The 19,112-nt window shown below is 40.0% G+C and overlaps 1 protein-coding gene across 1 annotated transcript in view; it reads left to right on the plus strand.

Annotated features, from left to right (window-relative positions):
• ARHGEF28 (Rho guanine nucleotide exchange factor 28) overlaps positions 1 to 19,112 on the plus strand; it is a 116,367-nt gene that overhangs the window by 43,922 nt on the left and 53,333 nt on the right. The window contains exons 9-17 of the mRNA XM_028089635.2: positions 1,197 to 1,252; positions 2,330 to 2,378; positions 4,238 to 4,381; positions 4,460 to 4,588; positions 5,790 to 5,930; positions 9,413 to 9,660; positions 13,089 to 13,211; positions 14,636 to 14,753; positions 18,030 to 18,284. Coding sequence (XP_027945436.1) covers positions 1,197 to 1,252; positions 2,330 to 2,378; positions 4,238 to 4,381; positions 4,460 to 4,588; positions 5,790 to 5,930; positions 9,413 to 9,660; positions 13,089 to 13,211; positions 14,636 to 14,753; positions 18,030 to 18,284 — 1,263 coding nt within the window. The remainder of the gene's footprint in view (positions 1 to 1,196; positions 1,253 to 2,329; positions 2,379 to 4,237; positions 4,382 to 4,459; positions 4,589 to 5,789; positions 5,931 to 9,412; positions 9,661 to 13,088; positions 13,212 to 14,635; positions 14,754 to 18,029; positions 18,285 to 19,112) is intronic.

Genomic DNA, 19,112 nt, shown 5'->3' on the forward strand with positions numbered 1-19,112 from the left:
TTTCTTGTCCCCCAAAGCTCCATCTCCCTCTTATCGTGCTGGCCTAATATCAGGTCCTCTACTCCCTTTGTGGCCTTTTGGTCCTATTTTATGTCCATTTTGTGTCTCTGAAGGAAAATACATTTCAAATATCTAAGTTTTTCCTCTCTGTTTCTAGAGTTAATAATCATCAGTGGCTTTCTTTTCCTGTGACTTTTCTGTCTAACTTTGTGTTATCTCATAGTTTCTACTTCTTCCCCTTTTCCTTTCATTCACTTGTTCTGCAATGAGGAGAGAGCAGTCTGATTTCCACGTTTGCCAGCAGGACCAGCACGTGGATAATCCTGACCTCTGCTCATTAGCCATTGAGGTATTGGCTAAAATGCCTCTGTAGACCTACAGCGGGATGAAGTTGAGTTAGCTTCTCAGTGGGTTATAGGCACTTTGCCACTGCGGCTGGGATCGACCTAAATGGGACCTTCTACCCACGAGAAAGGATTCTTTCTGATGAAAATTGTGATAAGCTGCAGGCTCCCCCCTTTACTGTGTGGAGGTGGGTGAGACGAGAGCGGCATGGCCGGCGGTGTGGAGGCTGGTGGGGATCGAGGGCAGAAAGACAACAGCCCGGCAAAAAGCAGTCCCCACGCACAGGGGCGGCTTTCTGTGAAGACAGCCTGGATCTCTGAGCCGGGGGCAGAAAGGAGCAGGCAAACTCTTCCATTCTTTTAGTGAAATTGAGGCCACGTGTTGTGTAGAGGAAGACAAGCAAGCGGCCAACTTGTCTCTTTTAATGTGGCTATCTGAAGTTAGCAGGAATTCCTCCTGGAGCCTGACAGGACTTTTTTCAGCATTGTTATGAGTTTGTTTTCTTTCTTTCCGTCTTGCAAGGCATTCTCCCTGGTGCGGGAATGGGCAGTTGCCACCAGCCAGATATCAGAAATCCCTTGCAGGGCAGGGCATATAGTAGTAAATGAGTTCTCAGGCAGACACAGAAGTGTCTATCATGCATGATTGCAGGTTTTGTAATTGGTAAGACTCTGTGCAGAAGGGGGAAAATCTCTCCAAGGAAATGAAAATATTAACCATGTGCTTGTGCTCAAGGGTGGGACTACATGTGATCTAGATATTTTTCCTTATGTTTTCTAAATATTTTTGTGTGCTACTTTTATGATGACCAGTAAAAGCACAGTGCTGTCTTCCTCATTTTTGTCTTTCAGACTGTAATGCAAACGTCCACAAGGGTTGTAAGGACGCCGCCCCTCCGTGTACCAAGGTAATCTGTCATTTGTTTTTACCTATGCATATGTAGCTTTGTTGCTTTCTGTTATCTGTTTAGGTTTTATTCTTTTATTACTGTCTATATTTGTTTTTAAAGTGATCATTATAGTGATTAAAAAAAAAAACACACATGTTCAGGGTGCGTAGTTGTTTCCTGAACTATCCACCTTTGGAAATAGGAAAAGCTCAAACATGGCCGCCTGTGTTATAAGGTATAAGTGGGTTAGTATTTCCACTGAGAACTGCTTGGTTTACCAGTGTGGACCTCAAGTGTATGTATATGAAGCCTAGAGTGGTAATTCTCAAACATCAGCAAATAGCAACATCACCTGGAGGACCTGGGAAAACTAGATTTCTGGGCCCCATTTTCATATTTGCTGACCCAGTAGGATCTGGGTGGGGTCCAGGAATTTGTATTTCTAACAAGTTCCCAGGTGGTACTGCTGTCCTGGGACCACACTGTGAGGTCCCCTGGAATAAAGGAATGGTCTCTGAGATTGGGAGGGGGCTTGAGAAAATGGATGCATCTGGTCACATCTCTTCCTTTCTTTCCCACTCTAAAGTCACGTCCAAAATGTATGCGAGTGAGCATGATGACGCTTCAGAGGGAACCTTGGAGTCTCCAACTTCTGTGCCAATTGAAACAGATCTTGTGTCTGGTCACATAGTTATGGGTGATGTTTCAATACCTCAGGGTGTTGTGGCCGGTAGGCAGAAGGGGTAGCCAAGAGTAGGAAGAACAAGTAGGAGAAAGGCAGTGCTGATAGGGGCTCCTCTCTCAGCTGCGGTCTGGACCCATGAGATGGAGATTTCTGGTTCCCCAAAGACTTGTAACAGAGCTGGGATATTCATGATATGTGTTCATGAGGCACGCCTTCTTTACAGCTTGCACATCTCATTATCATGCCATTTTCCTCTTCAGTGCATTTAATGCCTTTTGCTTTAAATATTTCTTTGTTTGAAATAAGATAACAAAAATGATATCGATAAGAATCCTATGTAACTGGGTGGACATTTTTGTAGTCAGATGGAATTTAATCTCATTTTACGTGTTTCTAATGTTCTTTACCAGAAATTCCAAGAGAAATACAACAAGAACAAACCGCAGACCATCCTTGGAAGTAAGTGACGTGGAAATGGCAATTTCATACATACCATACTTTTTTTCCAATGTGAAATACCTACTCCTTTTGTTTTCTCCTTTGTCCAAATATTTCTTCTTTCCTAACACATGATTAGTGTAATATTTGCTTACACAAGGAGGTCAAGAATGGTATAAAATTCTATGCCAGTCTAATAGCTTTTGTGCTAGATGTACTATATGATATTTTATTTTAAGAGGACTATAAGGGGGGATGTGTTAGGATATTGCCTCAATTCTAAGACATGATCTAGTGTAATATACACTACTGATTTAATAACAACCTTTGGGGGAAAAGAGAACACGACATGAAGTGTCCATAACTTTGTTTTCCCAGCACTAACACATACTTAACTACACAAATACCTATCACATGCTTCTTCAGAATCAGAGTTAGGGACAAAATCCTGAAGTTTGGAGTCTACAGTCCCTGATGTCCATTATCATAGTGACCTGGTCCTGCTTATTAGCTGGGCTTGAGGCTGTGATCTCATCAGCTCCTTTAGGATGACAGTGATATTTCAAGGCAACCTGGTGTTTTTCTCAACCTGGTGTTGTTTACTGTTAAACTTGGTGCTTCTGTTTTTCCTTGAATTACATATTGCTTCATATGAAACAATTCTTCTTTGCACTAATTGGAAGCTTTTGACAGTAGTTTACATTGCATGCAAGAACCAGGGACCATCATCTCCTAAGTTTCAAAATCCTCCCGTTTGTTGTGAGAGACTTTGCAATTTGTTCTGCCTCAAATGTGGCATTGCTTGCCATGTGGAAGGCATTTTTAAGTTTGTGGTCACTTTTCATTTGAATGCTCTAACAGTGTGACCAGTGTTTCCAAAACCACTTGAATCACAGGACAATACAGTATGCAGATTCATGGTGCTATGCGATTGGGTGTGATGTTGAACAGGTTGAGCTAGTGCAGAGAGTCACAACTGTGACTTCGTTTACACCCCTGCCTGGACAGAAGTCCCTTTGATTGTAGTTGGGAGGTGCTTGTCAATTTCATAAGGTTCGGCATGAAAATAAAAGGACCTTATAATTGATAAAATTCCTTCTCTGGGAGTCATGAAAATCAAACCAAATCATACATGTATAAAATCCTCTGTAATATCCCGGGGTTCCATGTAAGTGTTGATTCTCTTCTGCTTGAGAAGGTGTGTGCTCTATCTCTGATACTGTAGGATTGAAACATTTCCTGAGGGTCATGTATGGTACACCTCAAGTATAAGAGCATATATGCCCGTAACGATTTAGAAGAAAGTGTTGAGAAGAAGTTTGGAAGAAACCAGAAAGGTATTGAAGCACCCTTTAGTTTTCAGTATGTGAGAGAGAAGAGCTCAGCTTGACTTGCAGGTTTCATTTGCCTGAAGTTCTCACCCCCTAAAGAACAGACTCCCCAGCATCATTCCAGTCCACTGACATGGTTCTGTGTGTATGTGTGTATGATTGTTGAAACATACAATATGCCTTCTACTAATAGTACTAATAACACCTTGCATCTATTTAAAGCTGGCTGGAAGGAGTACAAGCAGTGGTTTATGGGAAAGCTCTCTCAGTGTTTCCCCATTCCATCTTCTTGTTTGTGTAATCCCAGCCGCCCACAGTCTCCAAGTGGCTGTGCTGAAGCAGGCCTGCTGCATGGGTATTGGGAGGGTGTGAAATGGAAGGGACATTTGAAGCAGATGTCAGGAGGCGGCAAGGAGACTGGTGTCAAGGCTGGGTATGCGACATATTAGCAGCCGCCATTCCAGTGTTTCGCTCCTTGGCTTTTGAGTGACTCCTTGTAATTACTGCCCTCTGTGAAAACCGCATGAAGTGCCCATCTCTTATTTCTAGACTCTTCATTGCGAGACATCCCACAACCTGGTCCCTGGTTGCACCCTTCTTCCTCCATGCCTATTGGATTGCCCACCGGGAGAAAAGAAGCTTCCACACAGGCCCATCCTTTGTCTAGAAGTGTTCCGGGCACTGCCTTGGAAAGGTAAGATGAGAAACCACTCTGAGCCTTCACGTCTCCGAGCCACTGCTGGAACTGACTCGTCTCCCTCCTTCCCTCCGGCTTCAGAAGGTCGGGGCCAACCCTGGAGTGTGAGAGTGACGGGAACACCTGGAGAAGCAGGTCTCATTCCGATGAGCTGCTACAGTCCATGGGCTCTTCTCCCTCCACGGAGTCCTTCTTAGTGGAAGGTGAGGAGAAGACACGTTTGTTTCTGGGAGGAATTGCCAGAAGGAATATTTTCTGAAGGATCAAACATATTATGTGTGTGTGTGTGTGTGTGTGTTTTAAAGAATTCTGTTTCATGGTGTCTTTTTGGTATAGGTTCTTTTGATAAATGAAAATTTAGCCTCAGTGAATACTCCCAGGTAGTGGCCAAGGATGTATGATATATGAAATAGACATGTGGCATGAAAATAAGAGAATGAGATACATCGTGTGCTTTTTACTGTTTATAAGGTTTTAGAACTACTGATGAATTGGAATAAGGATCATATATTAAAAATACGTACTTCACTTAGTTAAGACTGGGCTTGCCTAGATTTCTGAGATACTTATCCCCATCTGTTGCCCCCTACTTCTAGGGGAATAAAAGCATTTTTTAAAAAGCATATTTTGTAGGATAGGATTTAATCTGGTGGACTGCGTGTTGTATCCAAGCTGTATCAATAAGTGAAGGAGGACCAGAGAAAAGGAGAGCAGTAAGGTGAGGGGTGGACTCTTCCCCCGGAATCGATTGCTTTTATTTTAAACTTGAGTCTTTCAATGCATTGTCCTCTCATGCTGACTCCTCTGGGCTGGACTCTCTCTCAGGAGTGCTGTTTGGACAAATAGGATTTAGTTTTCCTGGAAGGAGTATGTGTGTGTGATATCAAATTCTGTCAAAAAATCTGTACTCACCTGTGACTTGAGCCCTTGTACCCTGCTTTCTTGTTTATATTAAGGACAGCGAGCCAAGTCAAGAGCAAATCAGGTGGACAAGTACAAAACTCAGATTTGAGTAAAGAGCGCAGAGTAACCTGGGGCAAAAGGTAGTGTGTATTCAAGATTCTGTAAGCACATTATGGACTCAGAAACTTACCAAAAATAAAAGAACTAAAATAGACCACACCAAAACAGAAGAATCTTTAAATGTCTTTTTTTTTTTTTTAGACATACACACCATCACTCTTTTAATGATTCTTTGTTTTCTTGCAAGCTGCCTTGATTTGGATCCTTTCACCAGTTTGGTTTCTAGATGTTTCTGCCCCACATCAACAGTATTTTGGCTTAGCTGTTTTTGTGTTCAAAGCAGGTTTATTTTGTGTGATGAATCTGTAGACATGGGTACTTGGAAAGGCCTTTGTTTTGTGTTATTCCACTTCTGGCTTTTGTGTTCCACCCGCACGCTAGATGTCGTGGATTCTTCTCTGTGGAGTGACCTCAGCAGTGACGCCCAGGAGTTGGAAGCAGAATCTTGGAGTCTGGTGGTGGATCCCTCATTTTGCAGTAAGCAGGAGAAAGATGTCATCAAAAGACAAGATGTCATTTTCGGTAAGCATTTAAAATATGCTCTTGGGCTTGAAGCAGGGTGGTATAGGGGAAAGAGCATGGAATTTGCCGTCATACAGACGTGGGTTCAAATCTCAGTCCTTTCTAGTTACTTGATCTCAGACAAATGGTTTAATTCACCTGGATCTTAGTTTCTTTGTCTTTAAAATGTGGATAATGATATTCGCGTTTAAAATGTGAGGCTTAATTGAAGCGTTGTATGTACGTGATACAAAGCGAATTTTATTTCTCAGATCCTTTTCAAGTTTACTTACACATGGCTTATACTTCTTCTGAGAATCACTGTAAGTTTTCACATATTTTAATATAGGGCAGACAGCGCTGCTGGGTACATAGCTCTGCAGCTTGCCTGCATGCACCATCAGGTACCCTTCATGTAGACTGCAGTGGGATGGGCAACACCTGGATCAGAGCAATGTGGGCCTGTGTTCTGCAGTCCTAAGTGTGAATTTCAACTCTGAGATTTTACTCTTTCCCACTATTGGGAGAGAGGCAGTCTGAATTAGGGGAAGTTAAATTATCAACTGGTTAGAGAAAAATGAAGTTGAAACAATTTTAAAATGCAAAGTAGATCCTCAGAAGTGCTTCCAAGAAGGTACCCTACTTGAAAGATGGGACTCACTCTTAGTTTTTACTAGTTCTTTGTTTGCAGGTATGGGCCACAAAGTCCATGGTGACAAGGATTCCTTCTCACCTTCTCAGGTTGGTGGTTAGGCAGGTCATATGGGATGATGTACAAGCCTGGTTTGAAATCTGTCCAGGGCTGTATAGGTGGGAAGACGCCGTCCCTTTTATTTCTCACGTAGTTTGTATTATACTGTAATTGTTCTTCACTTACTTCTTGATTTCATATATTAAAAATAATCTAACCCATTTGGGATGAATTACCATGTTGTGGAGTTCACAGCATGGCCTTTGGGGTTAGAGGGCCTTGTATTCCAAAGGAAATTCTTCACGCTTCTCTTCATTGTCTTTATTTTTTTTTTTTAAGATCTTATTTATTTGACAGAATGAGCACAAGCAGGGGCAGCGGCAGAGGGAGAGGGAGAGAAGCAGACTCTCCGCTGAGCAGGGAACCCCACATGGGGCTCGATCCCAGGACCCTGAGATCATGACCTGAGCCGAAGGCAGATACTTAACCAACTGAGCCACCCAGGCGCCCCTTCGTTGTCTTTCTTTAAAGGATGAGAAAAATCATTACTGTGTTTTGGGTCATAATGGATAATTAGATAAAAGGATTAAATGAATCATATGAATAAGTGCTTCTAGTACAGAGTAGGTGCGAAAAACATGGTAGGAAAGAATAACTTGAAGTTAGTGGGTCAAAGAGATTTTTGTTTATGATAAAATAATAAAGCTACATTGAGATTTGTTTACCCTCCATGGCTAATATTTTAGAGTCTTCCTAATATCTGAGTCCAAAATACTAATCTAGAATTTTACTTATGGTTCTCCCACGAATCATGAATTATTTCCTCTCGTGATGCATTTTTATAATTGAGATAGAATTCATATACCATAAAATTTACTCTATCACAGTATAGAGTTTAGTAGTTTTTAGTATGTTCATGAAGTTGTGCAACCATCAACCATCTAATTCCAGAGCATCTGCATTCCTCCAGAAAGAAACCCTGTGCCCTTAGCATTCACTCTCTGTGTTCTCTCCCGCTAGCCCCAGCAGCCATTCATCTGCTTGTCCCACTGGATTTTCCTCCTCTGGGTATTTGGCATAAATAGAGTTGTACGATATACGGCGGCTTCTTGCGCTTAGCGTATTGTTTTCAAGGTTCATCTGTGTTGTATATCAATACTTCATTCTTTTTTATGGCTGTAAATTATTTTACTGTAAATATCCTATGTTTTATTTAATTATCATTTAATGGTCATTTTATCAGTGGATGGTCATTTTGGACTATTGCCACTTTTGGGGTCACATAGTAACTTTATATTCAACCCATGGGAAGAACTGTCAGACTGTTTTCCAAAGCAGCTGCACCATTTTACCCACCTACCAGTGATATACTGAGGATTTTGCTTTCTCCACATCCCTACCAACACTTCTTTATTGTCCACCTGTTTTATTCCAGTTAGCCTAGTGTGTGTGAATTTTCGTTTTGATTTGCATTTTCCTGAGGGCTAATGATGTTAAGCATCTTTCCATGTACTCATTGGTCATTCGTAGATCTCTTTGGAGAAACATCTGTTCAAATCTTTTCCCCCATTGAAGTGGTTTTTTTTTGTTCATTTTGTCTTTTTACTGTTGAGTTGTAACACTTGTTTTTATACTCTGGATGCAAGTCCCTTCTGAGATATTTTTCTTGCATTAAAAAATTTTTTTTCAGTCCTTTTACTGGAAATGCCAGCATTACTTTTTCTATAGAAGTTTAGTAATTAGCGTCATTGGCAGCCACACTTTATTAAAAATTGATATTTGAAAACCAAGTAAGGTCATTGGAAAACATCTGATTCCATGTTCCTTGTAGTATTTGAATCATCAGTGCCATAGCCCGGCAACCTGATCATACACATTTTTCTTGAACACCTCCATTTTCTAGAAACTCTTTCCATAGACATTGCATTTTAAATCTACTAATCTGTGCTAAGATCTGAAGTTCCTCTCCCCTAGTTTCTGTCTATTGACTCTACCCACATAAGAAGTCTGATCTCTCTCCCTAGGCTGGCCCACTGCCCTCCTCCCTTTCTTCTTTCAAAGAAGCCTCATTACTTGCTTTGAGGTTTAGAGCAAGTTATGTACAACCTTTTGACACAGTTTATTCATCTAGAAGTACGGATAAGAACATCTACTTATCTTGGTTCTGAGAAATAAAATACTGTATACTTTCCAACAAATATTAGCACCTGTTGTATGCCAGGCATTAAGTCTGGAAACCAGGGAAATAACAGCGAGCAAAATGTACAGATTTTCTGCTCTCATGAACTCACTTTGCTGTGGGAAGACAGAGGACACAACCTACAGTGTAGTCCAGGATATGTGTAGAATACATAATAGGTTGTAGGTGGTGGTAAGTGCTGAACAGAAAAATACATATCAAACAGGGGGACGAGGGCTATGAAATGTTAGGGTATACAGGGGAGGAGACTTAAGAGACAAGAAATATTCGAAGAGACCTGGATGACTTTATAAGAAGGAGCTAGGTGGATTGGGGAAGAAAACATCTCAGGCAGCTGGAACAGCAAGCATGGAGGCCTTGAAGAAGGATCTGACTCTCTCCCATTCTGTGGGCTGTTTTTTCACTTTATCCACAATGTCCCTTGATCATCACACTTTGTTTTCTTCTGGAGAAATTGGAATCAATGCTGACTTTTATAGCGGAAGAATATCATTGTTCATAAACATTCCTTTTTTTTTTTTTTTTAATTTGTATAACATTCAGTGTTCAGCCGCTAATGTAGGTCACTGGAGTACTTCGTTGTCCAAGCTTCTTTCTGCATGTTTGTTTCAGAGCTGATGCAAACAGAGATGCATCATATCCAGACCCTGCTCATCATGTCTGAGATCTTCAGGAAAGGCATGAAGGAGGAGCTGCAGCTTGATCACAGCACCGTGGATAAAATCTTCCCCTGCTTAGATGAGTTACTTGAAATCCATAGGCATTTCTTTTATAGTATGAAGGAGCGAAGGCAGGAGTCCTGTGCTGGTGATGACAGGAATTTCATCATCAACCGAATTGGAGATATTCTAGTGCAGCAGGTAAGGGAGGTTTAAGGGCCCAAACCTCAAAAACCTAAAGGTTTGCTGACTCTCTACAATGTTAAAAGCCTATGAAGAACTGCAATTGTTTTACCATTGCTGCCAGATGGGATTGGTTGGTTTTCTTCTGTTCGATACCCCTTTGTGTGCCTGGTGGCTGAGAGCTTTACTAGCCAGTGACTGACTTCTGTTGAGTCTCAGGACCTGGTGGGATGATCCCCATCCCTCTCTCCACCAGGAAGTCACGGTCATATCTAAATCTCTTATGAAAATTCTGCGTAGACTTCTTGATGTGGTGGCTCTGTGATAACAGGGCTCCCCCCGTGGAACCGTGGTAGTCATGCCACTATCGCCAAGATGGATGTTGGTTCATCTTAGGAAGAGGGAGGAAGATCTGTTATCATTAAAGCCTTAGTGTTCCTGCCTGGGGGACAACACAGTAAATGTCACTGAAAGGAGGCACTTTTTAGGTGCCTGGGATGTTTGAAGCATCATGAGAATGGACTGTGCTACTCTTCTAATAGAAAAGAGAAAACAAAATTTTGACAATTCGTATTGGCCTTCTGATCCCTTTGCAAGGGGTTTTCTGTGATATAGATGCTAATAGAGAAGTTAAATAACATGTATTCAGTGACCCTCATAGAGCGAGCACTTTCCAGGGTACTTGTATGTATACTACCTCCTTTCCCTTCACAACTCTCTATATGAGGTAGATATTATCTTTCCCATTGTATGAATACAGAAACTGGGCCATGGAGGAGGTAATGGTTTTCTCAAGTTCACTTATCTCCTAAGTAGCCTAACTGAGGTTTGAATCAAAATCTGCTCTCTGAACAATGAGTTAGGCATATGATTTCTTGAGACCTCTGTAGTGACACCTGGGGAAGCTTTTTATCATCACTAGTTTGTAAGTCCCAGTAAAGCAGGGATTCTTGTTGATTTGATTACTAATGTATTCATTAATTTAATGAATTTCATTTAATGAATTTCATTTAATAATTCATCAAACTAATTTCACTTAGAACAGTGCTTGGTCCCATAAATATTTATTGAATGAATGGGTCACTTAGGAACAAAAAACTAGGGAATTTGCTTGAATGCCATGTTTTGCAGTCCCTTGGAGCACTTGGAGAAAGGCATGGAGAGGCATCCCTAGTTAGCTTAGTTTGACTTCCTCTTGATAAATACCAAATGCCATCTTCTCCAAAAGACCGATTTTGAATCCATTTCACTGTGTAGCACACAATAATAGAGTTCAGCTGTTGGTTTATTTACTACAAATGGAGGAGTTAAGTTCATTGATACAAATATGCTTAAAGATGTGTGTGTGTGTGTGTGTGTGTGTGTGTGTGTATTTCATTTCTCTGGGATAAATATGTGGGTGTCTTAATTTCTGGATTGTATGGTAGTTGCATGCTTAATTTTGTGAGAGACTGCCAACTATTTTCCAGAGTGGTTGTATGATTTTACATCCTCATCAACAGTTACAAGTAATCCAGTTTCTCTGCATCCTCACCAGCATTTGGCATTGTCACTATTTTTCATTTTAGCTATTCTGAAAGACATATACGGATAACTCACTGTGATGTAAATTATAATTCTCCCATATCTGATGATGTCCCGCATCTTTCATGTGCTTATTTGCCATCTGTATATCCTCTCTGATAAAAGGTTGGCTCATGTCTTTTGACCATTTTCTAATTGGATCGTTTGTTTTCTTACTGTTGAATAGTGAAATTTCTTTATATATTCTAGATCCTAGTCCTTTGTCAGCTATGTGATTTGCAAACATTTTCTTAAGTCTGTAACTTGTTCTCTTATTCTCTAAGTTTGATGAAGTCCATTCTTTCAGTTTTTCCTTTTAAAGGTCATGGTTTTGGTTTCAAGTCTAACAACTTTTTGTTTAGCCTGAGATCTCAAAAGATTTTCTCCTATGTATTTTTGTAAAAGTTTTACAGTTTTATGTTTTACATTTAAGTCTGTGATCCATTTTGAGTTAATTTTTGTTTAAGATCTGAGCCACATGTCAAGATTCACTTTTTGTTTTTGATCTATGGATGTCTAATGCCCCAATGCCATTTGTCGGAAGTACCATCCTTGCTCCACTGAATTGTTTTTGCTCCTCTGTCAAAAATCCACTGGGCATTTTGGGCTCCTACTCTGTTTCGCTAATCTATGTGTCTGTCCTTTCACACAGTCTTAATTATTGTAGCTATATAATAAATCTTGAAATTGAGTAGACTGAGTCCTTCTACTTTATTTTTTTCAAAATGTTTTTTAGCTATTCTTTTATCTTTCCATCTAAATTGTATAATAATCTTGTCTGTATGTATTTTTAAGAAAAAACTTGTTGAGATTCTGAGGAGGATTGCGTTAAACCTGTAGATCAGTTTGGGAAAATTGACATCTTTACTATGTTGCGTCTTCCAATCTATGAACGTGATATATCTCTCCTTTGATTTACATCTTTGATTTTTTTTTCACCTGCATTATATAGTTGTCAGCATAGAAGGCCTGTGTATACTTTGTTAGATTAGTATTTAAGTTTTTGTTTGTTTTGGTTTTTGTCTTGTTTTTAGCAATCAGAGGTAATTTAAGAATCAGCTCTTGAGACATACTTGCCCCCAGCATAGATGAAACTGTAAGCAAAGATGAAAAGATCAGAGATGGGGTTGTAAAGTTGAAGTACTTGTCAGGGGCAGGGTGGCTGTGTTTTAGTTTCTGTTGCGATAATATTGAATGTGGCAGAGGGTAAAACATTGACATTCAAGTAATTCAGTTTGTGTCCTCCATACCACCTTATTAATCTGATTTGGTTCCCATCTAGAAGTTTCTACAGAGATGTTTCCACAAGTCAAGCTTATTGAAATATCCAGCCCATATCTCTACTTTGGTCCATTAGTCAATAAATTGGCATTCCGATTATTCATCTTTCCCTTTTACCTGACTTTCCTTTTGTGATGTATTGACAAAAATCAAATTCCAAATTGAGGACTGAGTCCATGGACATGGTCAGTTCACCAAATGTAAATGTCAACCCATGAGAGGTCAAACCTTGAGCACCCCCAAATGTTGCAACATAGCTTTTCTTCAGTCTAGAAAGGTAATAAAACAATAAGTTGAAATGATCAAGTTGCACAAACACCTAAAAAAGAATAAAAGGTAACAAATGTTTTTCATTTGGCTATGTGATAATTGAATTAGTCCAATAGAGTATAACCCCAATAGGTTGATGTCTTCCCCTTACCTCTTGGCAACTTCTTAGTTTAATTTAAAAAGTGTCTGGGCAAAAGAAGGGATTGTGTTCAGAAATTTTATGTTTATTCTTTATTTGTCAAAAATATATTGAAATATATGAAAATTGCATGTTCTCTTCAGGGTTTAGAACTAATTAAATTTATAAACCATCATTGAAATGTCATTCTCAGTTTTCAGAAGAAAATGCAAATCAAATGAAGAAAATATATGGCGAATTCTGTAGCCATCACAAAGAAGCTGTTAGCCTCTTTAAAGAACTCCAGCAAAATAAAAAGTTTCAGAATTTTATTAAGGTAAGTATTTTTAAACTATCGCAAAGTGGTAAGCCGGCACGGGGAAATTGTCCATGCTTTCTTGTTACATGACCTTAACAAGTTTCACATCGAGGTGCTGATTTTCAGAGGAAGGAAAAGAAAGAGATAGGCTTGTGCAAAGATGGAAAATCTCTTTTTCTGTCTTGGTAAAATATTTCTCCCAAGTAATTTCCTTTTGTATCTTATATTTGTAAAGTGTCCTCCAACCTTCTGAGCACCTTTGTAATATCCTGGGTTGTCGTTTTATGTCCTGAGAAGTAATAAATCAGAAGAACCTTAGTGAAAACACAGAATCCACCCCACCCCCTGGATTAATTTGAAGCAAATCCAGAACATCATGTAATTTCACATGTATGTAATATGTGTTTCTAAACAATGCATCTTTTAAAAATTACATTGACATTAGCACAATTAAGAATTATTCTTTAATATCTTCAGACAGCTGGTCAGTATTCAGATTTCCCTAAAAAATGAAAGGAAATTGGATTGCTTAAATCAGAATCTGACTAAAGTTTACATATTGTGTATCAGAGTTGTATCTTTTAAATCTCTTTTAATTTGATTGTGCCCCATCCCTTTATTTATTTTTTGGTGTTCCAGCTTATGTGTTGAAGAAATTTGTCCTTTAGAGTTCCTTGGATTGTACATTTTTTCTTTTATTTTGAGAATGTTAGGAGATACTCCCCCTCCCCCACACCACATACCTGAGTATTGAGAACTTGAAAACTTAAAGAATACTATGAAATTTTTAGGAAAAAAATTGACTTGATTAGAGGGAACTGTAAGTGCTGTGATGAATAATAACAAATGTAGAGGAAGACTGGTTAGAAAAACCAACAGTTAATTGCAAACTCACACTCAAAATGTGACTTTGATTTGTGAATATTTGCCAGAACTTTTGCTCTCATAAATCTTAACACTTAGTGAAACTTGCTTACTTTTGGAATTAACTGCAAATATATCAGTGTAACTTGAAACTTCTTAATTTTGAGAGTGAGATTATTGAGAGATTAATGACAAAGTGTACAATTTAATGACAATGAATCAAGTTTTATTTTATTTTATTTTTTAAAAGATTTTCTTTATGTATTTGACAGAGAGAGGGCACAAGCAGGGGGAGCAGCCGGTAGAGGGAGAGGGAGAAGCAGGGTCTCCGCTAAGCAGGGAGCCTGATGTGGGGCTCGATCCCAGGACTCCAGGATCATGACCTGAACCGAAGGCAGTCGCTTAACCGACTGAGCCACCCAGGCGCCCCGACAATGAATCAAGTTTTAATTAATGATAATGCATATTACGTTGTATCTGAATAGAACAATACAATGGCAGATTCTTTGTATTATTAAACTCAGACCTAAAAAGAAATACAGTTTGTGTACATAAAAATGTATATATATTTTTTTAAGCTTCGAAATAGTAATCTTCTGGCTCGACGCCGAGGAATTCCAGAATGCATTCTGCTAGTCACTCAGCGCATCACAAAATACCCTGTCCTGGTGGAAAGGATTTTGCAGTACACAAAGGGTGAGTCATAGCTTCTGGGATAAACATTTGCCTCTTGCATTAATCTTAAACATAGCTGAGGTGTCATCAACAGATACAAATGCTTGTGGCCTGTGATTTATGAAGATTGTTGATTAGGGAAAAACTTTTAGAGCCTTAGGATTTGGATCCTTTTTGAGAAGATACCTTTTATGATGTCGCTTGGGCAGTAGTCTGAATTGCTCCAGGCAGCCTAAGCCAGGCAGCGTTCTTCGTACTTTGAACCTGCCTATCACTTCTTCAGTTTCCAGAACCTACCTCTCCCCTGTATCCAGATCTTCTTAATACCTCTGCTTCCCGATCTTCCTGTTAGCTTATCAGTAGTCCGATGAAACCGACCCCATGGATCCTCTCACCAGATGTCACATCTTCCAAGCCGTGAATTATTAGATTGAGAATGATTTTTGAGGGAGCTGTTTTTCCCTCTGTCAGTTCATCAAGTTCCAGGGGTAACATCTAGGCATCTTTTAGGAAGCTAATAATGCACATGGCTGAACCGTAAGCTCCTTAAAGGATCGAGAAGGCCCGTGTCTGTCTGGTTCACAACTGGATCTTGAATGCCTGGTGCAGTGACTGGTACAGAAGAGTCTATCAGTAAATAAGAACATGCCAGTGCAATGAACGAATGAATAAAAATGCCTGTTCCTCCAGCTAGCTTATTGATCTTGAGTAAATTATTTGTCAGATGGTGGTGTGTTTGGTTAACAAGGGCCTGGGTTTAGAATCGTGTGAACTTGCATTGCCATTGCATATACTCGGTTTTGCAGCTCATTTGTTGGGCACATTCGTTAAAGGATCCTCGGTTTTCTCCATTACTAAGTGAGACTAATAATCCTCAGGGAATTGTTGTGAGGATTAAATGAGATCGTTGCATAAAATGCCCAGTGCAGAGCCTGGTGTAAACAAAGGACTCACTAAGTGGGAGCTGTTTTTATTACCTTCGTTATGACCAGTTGACTTGGACGTAATGAAAGGGGTAATGAGATCTTAAATGCCGCCTCTAAAAAGTCAACCTCTAACATCTTTTTTGGGGGAAGCGGTCTAGGCATGTAGAAATGCATGAATTAGTGTTTCCTTTTTTCAGTCACATTAAGAACTAAGTTCAGGCAGGAATGGTAACCTCTGTTCCTGCATTTTTAGTGCTCCCTATAATTCAACATAAAAGAAAATACCAGCACAATATGAAGAGAAAAGCCTCATAAATGTTGTTCTCAGCAAAGTAATGAAAACAAAATTAAGGCTTTCAGTTTGTACGATGTTCATATTGTCTTAAGGGTAGAGTTAAATACAATACCTCAAAGACTAAAATCTGCCAGATTGTGTTAAGTCAGCTACTGCTACTCTAAGAATTGTCCCATGCCAAATTCCTAGTAGGCAGAATAACGATCATTAACTACTGCATGTCAGAAATGATCAGCATGACTTAGGGCTTTCCGGGTATAGCTGTCATGATGGCTGAGTGAATGGACACTGCTTCTTTAGGTCAGGTCTTACCAGTGGTCCATTCTTGCTCTCTGGCTCCTGGGAGCATTGGTTTATGTGACTCAGTTATGGCGGTGCTTCTCAAACTTCGTTAGACATACTCCTCTCCTGCAGATCTTGCTTCCATGCAGATTCTGCTTCACTGAGGTGTGAGGTGCAACCCAAGGTCCCTAGCAAGACTCCCAGGTGAGGCCAATGTTGCATCACTTAGGGTAGCCTGCCATTACAAGACAGTAATTTGTCCCTGATGGTCAAAAGACTGAGCCTTTTCTTGGTCTCACCCCAAGTTACATTGTAACCCAACTTTGATTATCTTTACTCCTCTTTTCCTATTTATGAAATAGGCTCTTTGGAAAGGAGAATCTTTTGCGGGTTGGTAAGTGTAGGAAAGAGGATACTTTCAGAGACAGTGAGAAAGAATGTATCTTCCTTGTGAAAGATCCCTGTCAGGATCTGTTCCTTGATTTTCTGGAACAACCTCCCTGCATGTAGGACACTGAGAACCTGGAAATGTTCAGACTGTTTGAGGACTTGTTCTCATCTCACTTGACTGCTGTTTCTGTGTGTTGATTTCTGCTGCCATAGGGTTTGTTTTCTCTGCCAGTTTTTCTTTTCTTCTCTCCTTCTGGCACCTTCTGACCTCTTGAAACTTTCTCTTTGGTTTGCCTCGATAAACATGAACTAGGTGTTCCTTATCATTCAATAAGACGGTAGTTAAATTCAGTGTCATCTGGAGTTCTAGGAGGTTGTTCCAGAAACTCCTCCAGAGCTTTTTCTTAAGATAATTGAGAGAGGGGGCGCCTTGGTGGCTCAGTCGTTAAGTGTCTGCCTTCGGCTCAGGTCATGGTCCCAGGGTCCTGGGATCAAGCCCCGCATCGGGCTCCCTGCTCCGTGGGAAGCCTGCTTCTCCCTCTCCCATTCCCCCTGCTTGTGTTCCCTCTCTTGCTGCTGTCTCTTTCTCTCAAAATAAATAAATAAAATCTTAAAAAAAAAGGATAATTGAAAGATACGAGCAGATGGCCAGTGTTTTATTTTGATTGTTTTCCTGTATTTTTTTATTATGTTAATCACCATACAGTACATCATTAGTTTTTGATGTAGTGTTCCATGATTCATCGTTTGCGTATAACACCAGTGCTCCATGCAGAACGTGCCCTCTTTAATAGCGCAGATGGCCAGTGTTTTAGAGTAACCACTGGAATCGATGATTGTCTACTGTTGGCATGAGTATGGCTGACCCCCTAGGCACAGTGCCTTGTCCCATTTTTTTAGGTTGAAAAAATGTTGAAATACCATTTTGAATATTTTTTATGGAGGGTGGGACCCAGGAAGGCAAATGAGTCCAAGTCCCCCTGCATCTCCCTTTCATGAGAAGACCCTCATTTCGGCCTGCAGCTTCGCTGAGTTCTAAGAAATTCAGTGAAGAGATCACTTGATTACCTGTGTCTGAGAAGGTGGAAGGAAAGCCTAGGTTAGTATATAACATATTCCCTACTCTTGGGGAAGGTCAGACCTATCTTTAGAACTTGGACATGTTACTGATAGTATTTCATCTCAAGCATATCTGATAAATAAATCTTTTATAATTAAATCTTGTAATAGTTCTTTTTGGGGAGAAAGGACGCAGAGTGATAATAAGGTATTTGAACCTAATCCAACATTTTTGTTGTGTGATTTTTGCTCTTTGTATGACTTTAATTGCATTTAAACCTAAAAAAAAAATTCTTCCTCAGCACTCTGGCTTATTCTATAGTGTTCTTTCTTTTTCCCATGCAGAAAGAAGTGAAGAACATAAAGACTTGTGCAAAGCCCTGTGCTTAATTAAAGACATGATTGCAGCAGTGGATTTAAAAGTCAGCGAGTATGAGAAAAATCAAAAATGGCTTGAGATCCTAAATAAGATCGAAAACAAAACCTACACAAAGCTCAAAAATGGCCATGTGTTTAGGAAGCAAGCACTGATAAGTAAAGAAAGGACTCTCTTACATGATGGCCTTGTTTACTGGAAAACTGCTACGGGTCGATTCAAAGGTATTATTTCTCCTCCTTTGACATACGTTACTCATTTAACAGGACAGATTTTCAAAAGAAGAGTGGTTCGGAGATGGCAGGCACACACACAACCCCTGGGGAAGTGGGAAAGAATCAAGTCGTGAACTTCAATAGGCAAATGCTACAAATCTTTACTGCCCCAAGTGAAAACCTTCATATACATTTTATGAATTTGCAATTTGGGATATTGGAGTCAAAGGAGCTGAGAATTCTGCTAATTGTTGGCACGGAAATATCACTCTGGCAAATGTAGTGTGTTGAGAATGAGGCAGTACGCCTACACACCTAGAGTCTATGTGCCAAGCCAGCTGGGGGCTGTCACACCCGTGAGGGGAGAAATGAGCTCCGAATGTTGAATTTCTTACTGAGTAATAAGATGCAGAAATATACATGCTCGCAGTGGTACAAACTCTTCCTCAGTGCTACTTTTTGGCATTAACTGGCATTAAACTGACTCTGTTAATCTAGTTAAGAGTCTAAAACCATTTATTCAGTTCTAAAGGACTGATTCGGTAGGTAGCATCTTGGTCGATCCAGGCTTTCTCAGCTTTGATCACACACTATAGAATCACCTTGGGAGCTTAAAAAAATTACCGATGTTCAAGTCTTCTCCCAGAGATTCTGATTTTATTGGTCTGGGGATGAACACCAAGCATAGGGATGCTTAAAGGCCCCCACGTGAGTCTGCTGTGCAGCCAGGATTAAGAACCACCAGTCTGCTCTCCCTGTTTTTAATGTATCTTAATAACTTCCTCAGATTAAGTGAGAGGGAGAGGTTGTTTTAGTTACTCCAAGGTAACTAGTTAC

This window comes from Eumetopias jubatus, unplaced genomic scaffold (assembly GCF_037043125.1).
Source record: "Eumetopias jubatus isolate StellerSeaLion01/CBP00866 unplaced genomic scaffold, mEumJub1_p1.0 scaffold_5, whole genome shotgun sequence".
Classification (NCBI taxonomy): Eukaryota; Metazoa; Chordata; class Mammalia; order Carnivora; family Otariidae; genus Eumetopias; species Eumetopias jubatus.